The sequence below is a fragment of the Bombina bombina genome, chromosome 1 (assembly GCF_027579735.1).
Source record: "Bombina bombina isolate aBomBom1 chromosome 1, aBomBom1.pri, whole genome shotgun sequence".
Lineage (NCBI taxonomy): Eukaryota > Metazoa > Chordata > Amphibia > Anura > Bombinatoridae > Bombina > Bombina bombina.
Window position 1 is genome coordinate 1,236,904,985 of NC_069499.1, and position 10,373 is coordinate 1,236,915,357.

Below are 10,373 nucleotides of genomic sequence, written 5' to 3' on the forward strand. Positions count from 1 at the left end.
TTTATTAGTCACAGCATTTCAATAACCCCTTTGCATCAATCTTTTCTTTAAACCATTAGTTTCTTCATTGAATACTGATCTCTGAGAATCCCCTTTTATTCTGTCCACGAAAACTATGAAATGAGGTTCCTTAATTAAAAGCAGTAATCAGTAACTAAGAGATAGGATACAGTTTGAATAGATGTGAGGATAATACATGTTTAGATAGAAACTCTTGAATATTTTATTATGATTCCTATTTTATTTTATCTCTGTGTTATTGGCTTGAAATGTATGTTTTTCTTTTTTGTATACAGCTTGTCAATGTAGGTAAGAGCAAAGCTTATCCAGATGATATGACATATGTATAGATATTGTTTATCTTTGTATGGTCTGATATAAATCAAACTGTCTTTTTTCCATTTTTGTCTGTTAATAATACACTGTGATTTATTATTACTTTGAATGTATAATTTGAATATTCAATAAAAAGATAATCAAAAAATAAATAAATCAGTAACTCTAGAGGCCTTTGTCATCCCCTTCACCATAGATATGTATGATATCATTATTTGAAAAATGGGGGGCACCATTTAAATAAGGGTGTCTTTATCCCTGCCAAATGATTGCCATAGTATTAATGATCACTAAGCAGTAAGAGATATGTATAAATGGGAGGTTAGGGTGAGCGTAAAAACAGATCATATTTTGTGAAATACTATAAAGTATCATTTTTGGAGGTTTCGTACAAACTGACCCATACTCAGCAGTAACCAGTGATTTCCTGTTTTAGATCTTTATGTAATTTTTGCATCAGAATGCCCCTTTAGGCTAAAAGTGACCTCAGCATAAGGGTGTGAAATTGCCTCACACAGTGAAGGAGTTACGGAAAAAAATATCATAACACATTATGGCAAGGAGAGTATCCCAACTAGGATATAATGTTGAGCAACTAAGATCTGTAGGATTCAGATGCAGTTGTTATATAGTCTTTGAAAGAAGTTTTTCAAATATGCTTTTGTAGTATCAACCAAGTTCAAATACTAGATGTATTATTCAAAAATCTTTGAAGAGTAATCATATCTATGTTAGATTTGGGTAAAAACTGTTTTTCATCATGGGAAAACTTTTGTTTCAAAGGCACAGTAGTTGTTCAAACTCATACAAGATTTAAAAATCATGCACATAAGTTGCTTACAAAAAAAACTTTGGTTAATAAGAGATGGGTGTTTGATGAACATATAATTTGCTTTTGGGTCTCTCTAGGGCAGTGCTTTCCAAACTGTGTGTCGGGACACACTAGTGTGTCGGCAGCAGTGTGTAGGTGTGTCCCTGCTTCAGCAATTTTTTTTTTTGGTTTCTGACTTTCTGCCTGCCTGCCTGCCTGCTATGCATATCACATGGTTGACACGTAATTGATACCTAGGGGGACACAGATCATCTTAACCTATTGGCGCAGCTCAGTGGGAACTGAAACTATTCCCATTGGCGGCACATTTATCTCCTGACTGCATGTGTAGTCTCCTTAATTAACTTGTGACTGCACGTGTAGTCAGTGAGTGGGACAGCAGTGTGTTTGCAGCACGGGCAGTAGTCAGTCAGACTCGCAGAGCTCTAAGGGCGGCAGCTTAAATCCTGAGCTGAAGTCAGTGGGGTTTTTTTGCAACTAGCTCCCAGTAGTGCATTGCTGCTCCTCCTCTTGATATATGGATACTAAGTGGAAGCTTAAGAAATGCTTGATGATGAAATGCGAGTGTCTTTATCTAATATTCCACCAAATATTCAGAAATTGTGTTCATCCCATCAACCTCATACATCCAATTAAAATATCAAGTAGCTATTGGTGTTATTAAACGTTTTTTTAATTCTTGCACATACATACTGTTACTTGTAAATACATTTCATTATTATATAATTCATGTATGTGTCCGTATCTCTTAAAACAAGTTAGTTTAATCTTCTTTTTGCTAGTACAACTGAATTACTGTGTCACAAAATGATGTAGGTCTAAAAAGTGTGTCACTAACATAAAAAGTTTGGAAAGCTCTGCTCTAGGGAGTGTGGTGGGACAAGCAGGAAAATTCACACTGCATACTGTGAAAGGCTAAGAAGTGTGCACGTCTTAGCACTATAAACCAGCAGCGTTTGCAAGTTTTGCAACAACGTTCATAACATTATTATACATAGAGCACAAAGGATACCATGATTGAGTAAGGTCCGAGCTATTTAGTTTTCACCAACATGTACTTTTGCTAATTTATTAACTGATAGAATTCCAGGCAATTTATACTATTAAAAAAAAACTGTTTATATTTGCTCTCTAAAAATTAATAGCAGCCATCTGTTGCTAGCTCCGTACCACAGTCCACTACCAACACATGGCAGGCGCGCGCCGCGTGGCGTAAACTAACGTGAGTGATAAGGCTGCAATACTCACTACCGTCCAGCAGATGTGCTAAACACCGTAGAGCATATTCTCGGTCACGTGACAGAATCTCGTCGATGCGCTACTGGAGACCACGCCCACACTGCGAAACCTCATTTCCGCTGGTTTCTTAGCGACCCAGAGACGCTGCCGTTTGTTGGTTTCTGTCTGTTTCGGTGTGCAGCAGGTTGCAGAATGGTGAGTGTCTGATTCAGCTAATATCTTATAATAAATTGGCGGAGAGCCTCTGGATTTATAATATTTTGTCCGTTATTTGGTAGTTAAATTAAATCATGGTATTAATGGGGTCTGATGTGTTGTACAAGAGTTCTGTCTAAATACCTGGCCGGGCTCTATAGGTGTGTGATAAAATATCACCATTGAGTTGTCTCCTGGGTAATATAAACTGTTCATATCGCACAGTACCATCATTAGCATACATCAATATTGCTACATTAAACCTGTGTTTTACATAGGGGATAGACTTATTTTGTATCAGTATATTGTATTGTAAGTATAATGCGAGTGAATGCCATAGTAAGAACTTTTTTTGTTTTAATTAATGAAATTCATGCAGTGAAAATACATGTGAATTTTGTATGTTTGTTTTTCTTATTTAATTTTATTTTAAAATTGCAGTCTGAAGTTGAAGAAACATTGAAGAGGATTCAGTCCCACAAAGGAGTTATTGGAACTATTGTGGTCAATGCAGAAGGTGACTTATTTTGTCCATCTTTTTTCTTTTTTTTCTGTTGAAAAAGCTATCAACCTATTATATTACAGATACATTCTAATGGAAAAATAAATTATCTTAACAAATTAGATTTTAGCACTGTGATTTACTCCTGCAAAGAGATTAAACATTGATAAGGAACTGTTCATAGCCATATCAGATTGCAGTTCCTGAACAAGGCACAGTTCGTGAGCCAATACGAGGAAGCATATGCATGTAGCAGTGAATCAGCAGCCATGTCCTGTTCAGCTTCAGCAATGTGTTTCTGTTGCATACAGGAATTGAGCTATGTATTTTTTATTTTTGAATTGCGTAAATAGTTTGCAAAAAAAAAAAAGCTGTAACAATTTAGAGTATTTAATAATATCCAAATGTTTAAACACTTGAAAGTGATGCAGCATAGCTGTAAAAAGCTGACTAGAAAATATCACCTAAACATCTCTATGTAAAAATTAAAAATATTTTACTGTACCTCAAAAATTCATCAGTAGCCACATCCCATTGTAAATGATTTCTAAGCAGCAAATCAGTATGCCTGTCCCGGGACAGCAGAAGGAGCGAGCTTTCGTGCACACTTATCTTATTTCCCTATTCAGTGTAAGGAAGTTTACAATGAAATCTCATGAGCTCTAAAGGGACATGAAACCCACATTTTTTCTTTCATGATTTAGATAGTGCATGCAAATTTAAACAACTTTCTAATTTACTTTTATTATCTAATTTGCTTCATTATCATGATATCCTTTGCTGAAAAGCATATCTAGATAGGCTCAGTAACTGTTGATTGGTGGCTGCAAATAGATGCCACGTGTGATTGGCTCACCCATGTGCATTGCTATTTCTTCAACAAAGGATATTTTAATATTGAAGCAAATTAGATAATAGAAGTAAATTGGAATGTTGTTTAAAATTGTATTCCCTGTCTGAGTCATGAAAGAAAAGGTTTCGGTTTAATGTCCCTTTAAGTGAAATCTCATGAGATCACAGTAAAAGAGTTCCTGACCTCAGCACTGTTGATGCTGATTGGCTGCTGTTCATTTCTCTATCTCTTATTTTTTTTGTTTACCTGCAGCTGGGCAACAGCTGAGTATAACTTTTTACAAAGAATTTACTCTGCTGAGCTGAAGAGATTGTGAGGTAAAATATCTTCCTTTTTACATAGAGATGCTCAGGTGACATTTTCCTGTCAGCTTTTTACAGTTATACTGCATCAGTTTCAAGTGATTTTGCGTATTAGTATTATGTCCCTTTAACCAGTTTGTAAAATTAAAGTGAAGGTCACTTTTCATGTGAAAGTGCCCGGTTAAAAAAAAAAAAAAAAACTATTAAAAACAGGGGCACTTTCATTCATGAAAATTGACATTGCACCCTATTTTAAAAATACTTTTTTCTTTTGAAACGCCGGATCGCCGTTCTGAAACAATGCCCCGCCTGCTTCTTTCTGGTTAACTTACCCAGCAATGACGAAACCGGCTTCCTCCAATCACGGTGTTGCCTCAGGCAATGATTCCCCCGGAGGGGAAGCCGTGATTAGAGGATGCCAGAATCGTCATTGCTGATGTATGAAGAGGCTTGCGACGGGCTTGTGAAGCGCTGGGGCGGCTTCAAGAAGAAAAGGTAAGTATATTTTAAGAAAGCGGGTGAAATGTAAACTTTCATGAATGTTTTTAATAGTATTTTTAAAAACCGGGCACTCATTCTTGAAAGTTTACCTTCACTTTAAGTAGTGTGCCAACATTTTGTTTAACAATGAAATATACAATGTAACCAGGATTCCATTTGCATTGACCCTTTCATTTTACAATTGTCATGAACATTTAAATAGAAATGTAGGTCAAAATTAAACTTCCATGATTCAGATAGCGTACACAATTTAAAATTCACTTCTATTATCACGTTTATATAGTTTTATATAGTTTTGTAAAAACATATGTCCATATGCACAGCAGCAGCAATGTACTACTAGGAGCAAGCTGGCAATTGGTAGCTATACACATATTTTTGTTTTTTGTCATTAGCTCATCAGATGCGTTCAATTAGATGCCAGTAGTGCATTGTCTCTCTGGAGCTATGCGTTTAACTCATTTGCAGGGGTTAAACACATAATTGTACCTATACGCAATCAATAATGCAATAATAAAATGCCTTCAAAATATTCAAACATTGTCTTTTTGCACTTTTATACCCATTTTAAAGGGATATAAAAACCCCAAATTTGTCTTTCATGATTCAGATAGAGCAGGCAATTTGAAACAGCTTTTTCTAATTTACTTCTATTATCTGTTTTTCTTTGTTCCTTTTTGTATCTTTTGTTGAAAAGCAGGGACATAAGCTTAGGAGCGGGCCCATTTCTGGAGCACTATTTGGCAGCAGTTTTAAAAGAATGTTATCCATTTGCAAAAGCACGAGATGGCAGCACTACTTCCTGCCACGTAGTGCTCTAGATACTACCTAGGTATCAACACAGAATATCATGGGAACTAAGCAAATTTGATAATAGAAGTAAATTGGAATTATTATTTTTTTTAAATTGTATGCTCTGTCTGAATCGCAAAAGAATATGTTCAGGTTTAATTTCCCTTTAATTCCTTTGCTAACATTTTTAACATGGTTTTAACCTATCTGACTACAAAAATGTTAAAGCAAATAAATATAGTGCAACTGTATGGCCATTGAGAATGTAAAATAGTTAATGTTTTGGTTGACCATTGTAAAACTTATTTTTATCATTGTGAACATTTTGGCCAAGGTTGTATGCTGATCCCTGTATTTTGTTATATGGACAATATGACAAGAGGAGAAGTGAATGCATTCATTTCTTAGTGATTTATGTTTATTTTATTTTTATATATAATATCATTGTAACAGTCCTACTACTCTCTATTGTAAACTTTCAGGCATTCCAATTAGGACAACTCTGGATAACTCCACCACGGTGCAGTATGCCGGTCTCCTACACCAGCTGTCCATGAAAGCCAGAAGTACAGTGAGAGATATCGACCCACAAAATGACCTAACATTTCTCAGAATAAGATCTAAAAAACATGAAATAATGGTTGCTCCAGGTAGTACAGTAATTTCAGAATACACTTTAATTTATTTGGGAAGCCAATTTAAACCTTGTTTGCATGCACAATATTTTATTATTTGTTGTTCATATGAAAATGTGTTTTATATATTGTTTAAAAATTACATGCAAATGTAGAAGCCCAAAAAATCATACATTTGCTGCAGTAGATACAACGTGATGACAAATTAATATCAACTATAGAAGTCAGCAAGATTAGTGAGATACAAATCATTCTTAAAGGGATACTAAACCCAATTTTTTCCTTTCATGATTCAGATAGAGCATACATAAGCAACTTTCTAATTTACTCATATTATCAATTTTTCTTTGTTCTCTTGCTATCTTTATTTTAAAAGCAAGAATGTAACCTTAAGAGCCAGCCTATTTTTGGTTCAGCACCTGGGTAGCGCTTGCTGATTGGTGGCTAAATGTAGACACCAATCAGCAAGTGCTATACAGGGTTCTGAACCAAAAATGGGTCGGCTCCTTAGCTTAGATTCCTGCTTTTTTTAAATAAAGAGAGCAAGATAAGGAAGAAAAATTGATAATAGGAGTAAATTAGAAAGTTGCTTAAAATTGTATGCTCTGTCTGAATCATGAAAGGAAAACATTTGGGTTTTAGTGTCCCTTTAACATGTGCCTGTCCTGTTTTTCTGCACAGTATCCAAGTTCTTTATAATTAAAGGGACACTGAACCCAATTTTTTTCTTTCACGATTCAGATAGAGCATGCAATTTTAAGCAACTTTCTAATTTACTCCTATTATCAAATTTTCTTCGTTCTCTTGCTGTCTTTATTTGAAAAAGTAGGCATCTAAGCTTTTTTTTTTAGGTTCAGCACTCTGGATAGCACTTTTTTTATTGGTGGATGAATTTATCCACCAATCAGCAAGGACAACCCAGGTTGTTTACCAAAAATGGGCCGGCATCTAAACATTCTTGCATTTCAAATAAAGATACCAAGAGAATGAAGAAAAATTTGATAATAGGAGTAAATTAGAAAGATGCTTAAAATTTCATGCTCTATCTGAATCGCAAAAAGAAAAAATTTGGGTTTAGTGTCCCTTTAACAACACATTTAAAGGGACATGAAACCCAAAAGTTTTCATTGATGATTTAGGTAGAACATACAATTTTAAACAGCTTTAATTCTATAACCAAATTTGCATCATCCTCTTGGTATCATTTGTTAAAGGAGCAGCAATGCACTACTGGTTTCTAACTGAACACATGGGCGAGCCAATGACAATTGTTATGTATATGCAGCCACCAATCAGCAGCTAGAACCTAGGTTCTTTGCTGCTCCTGAGCTTACCTAGATAAACCATTCAGAAAAGGATAACAAAAGAAGGAAGCAAATTAAATAATATAAGTAAATTGGAAAGTTTTTTTAAAATTGTATGCTCTGTCTAAATCATAAATGTCTAATTATTATTTTACTGTTCCTTTTAAGGGACATTTGTTTACTTATCAAATCCTCAGCTAAAAGGATTTTAGAACCCCCCCCAGGTTACAATTTTCTTCCGATATTACCCCTTGTCATATTGTATGACATTAGGAAGCAATGGCACCAAACAGCTGCAAACGCTACCAGCTTAATTAAAGTTAAAAAATAATAATAAGCATAATCAATAACCCAACAGACACACATCTATTATACTGATAATGGCCCTGTTCAAATGCCTTAAAGAGACATACATATATAACTCTATGGTTATGGAGTACAAACAAGATGATTGTACACATCACCTATTTAGCATCGCTAAACACTATTAAAAAAAGTCGTTCAGCCTTAGATGTAATAGCTAAATCCACAAAATCGCAAGTTGATCCTGAACCCTTGACACTTGGATTATGAAACTGGTAGATTAATGATGTAGGTAATGATTTTGTTTTATTTTGGGGAGGTAACAATTCCGAATTTCATGAGTATTAACAGCAGAAGCATTTCTGGATTGCAATCACTGGTAGTCCACACTGACAATACTGACCAATGTTTAGAAATCATTATCTGTTGAAAATTAATGGAACATTTTGATCAGCCCCAATAATCAAAATGCTCAAGAAAGTTATGGGATAGAAGTTAGTTTCTAGGAGCCATGTTTTTTGTGGATTTGTCAAGCTCTGAGATTACCATATTTAAATTTCAAAGCTAAAATTATACCAACTAAATCAATGCATTTTAAAATCACTCTAAAATTAACTATGTTAACACATAAACATTGTAGAATTACAGTATTGTATGGTCATGCTTGCAGCACACTTTCACAGCAAATGGAGTTAAGCGAAACCCAACATTATGAATTCTAAAGGGACAGTACACACTGAGATATTCCTATATAGTGTTTAGTTAAAACAAATAACTGAGAGATTGATACTGACAGCAAACTAAACTCCTGTTGAAAAAGAATAACCAATGGTATGTCCTGAAATAGCTTGCAGTGTTCAAGAAATAATCTGTTAATTTAAAAAGCAGATTTATGTTTTATGTGATTTAAAAAACAAAAGTTTATTTGTAATAATATCCTTATGGTTTGATAAGTCCCTTTTTAAATTCTTGTATAGTAGTTTACTGCATTAACGTGATTTATTTGTGCACGTTTTGCACTTTTAAAATAATAGCTATTTCTTTTTCAGATAAAGAATACCTACTGATCGTCATCCAGAACCCATCAGAATAGAGACTAGGATGTAGACCTCTTATTGGAACCAATTTATTAGATTCTTTTTTTGGATGCAAGGAAAGTGTTTGCCCGTTTTCATGACATTTTTTGTGACTAATTGCAATATATAATTTGTATTGGTAACAATGGAGTAAAGGTTAATAAAGTATTTATAGTCATGTGTTGTATTTTTATTTGCAGAGACATCTTTTCAACCATAATATATAATATACCCTCCACTCAGGAGAATAAATTCAGAGTAGCGCCCACTGTAGAGCCTATAAAGCAGGGGTGGCAGACTTTTGTCCAAGTGACGTGGTCACCTAACCAAAAAAAATAAAAAAAAAACACCAGTCGCTGGCTGAAAATTGTATTTTTGCCTCATATAGGACCTGCTGGCTGAAAATTGTATTTTTGCAACAAATAATACAGCTTTAAAAATCAGCCGCGCCCTTTACTTACTGCTAGAGCTCTCTCTTTACGTCACGCTGGGACCATCAAGCAACCTTATCTGTGTACGCGCCTGCGTATGAATAAGTAGTCTCACAATCAAGACTAATCGAGTCTAGGGCTAGCAGAGTAGTAAGACTGGAACACATGGGAAACCCACAGCTCAGGTACAATAATGACAATTAACTATTCTCAGCCAATCATAGACAGACTTATTCTACAAAGTAATTTTATTGGCTGGACGCCATGTCAGGTTGATTAGGGGGCAGGTCCTGTTGACTGCTCTCCATTTGTCCGCTACTAGCTGAAGACTACTGAAAATAGTTGGGACAGTGACAGCGGCAGGACCTGCAGGCTCTGTACTGCCTTACACAGCAACCAGAGACTGGTATAGCAGCAACAGGACTGACCTGCACAATTTGGTGGCAACAAATTCTGGGGACAGAAAGCTGCAGAAACTATCACAAAGTGTAGCTAATAGTGTGTCAGAGAAAGTATCAGAGAGCAGCATCAACGCCTGGTACAGAGTAAGTAAAAGAACCTGAGGGGGAGTAACAGACCCTGGGGAAAAAAACACCAGACCATTCACTCAGCAGAGCCTGGTGACAAGTAATGGAGGATAGAACTAGAAAGTAGCAGCAGAATATCAGACAGAGCAGGACCTGGAACTGCCAAACCCAGGGATACCGAGCAGCATCTCAGCCGGGGCAGCGAGTTCAGCTACAGCCGCGTTGCACATGCTGAAGTACACATACTGCTGTCATAGACTCATAGCTGATTTCAAAAGTCTGCATAGGAGAAACATTTCTCATACATCTACGGTGGCGAGGCTCTTCACTCAGAACCTAGATGTGTGAGAAATGTTTCTCTTATTATGCAGAATTTCTAAGTCTTCCAGGCGGAAACCTCAAAATTCACTTGCGGTCCACTGGTAGACCGCGATCTACCTCTTGCCCACCCCTGCTATAAAGGAATAGTCTAACTCTACTAAAGCATTTGTTTTGCTCATGTCCTCAGGACAGATTGGTATTCAAGGGGTCTTCTACTTGAAAGC

At 35.8% G+C, this 10,373-nt stretch overlaps 1 protein-coding gene across 1 annotated transcript; it reads left to right on the top strand.

The window, feature by feature from the left end:
• Positions 1-2,492: 2,492 nt before the first annotated feature.
• DYNLRB2 (dynein light chain roadblock-type 2) lies at positions 2,493-9,048 on the top strand. Its single transcript, XM_053694822.1, has 4 exons — positions 2,493-2,602; positions 3,044-3,119; positions 6,035-6,202; positions 8,844-9,048. The coding sequence occupies exons 1-4, from the start codon at positions 2,600-2,602 to the stop codon at positions 8,885-8,887; spliced, it is 291 nt and encodes a 96-aa protein (XP_053550797.1). The 5' UTR covers positions 2,493-2,599; the 3' UTR covers positions 8,888-9,048.
• Positions 9,049-10,373: the final 1,325 nt, after the last annotated feature.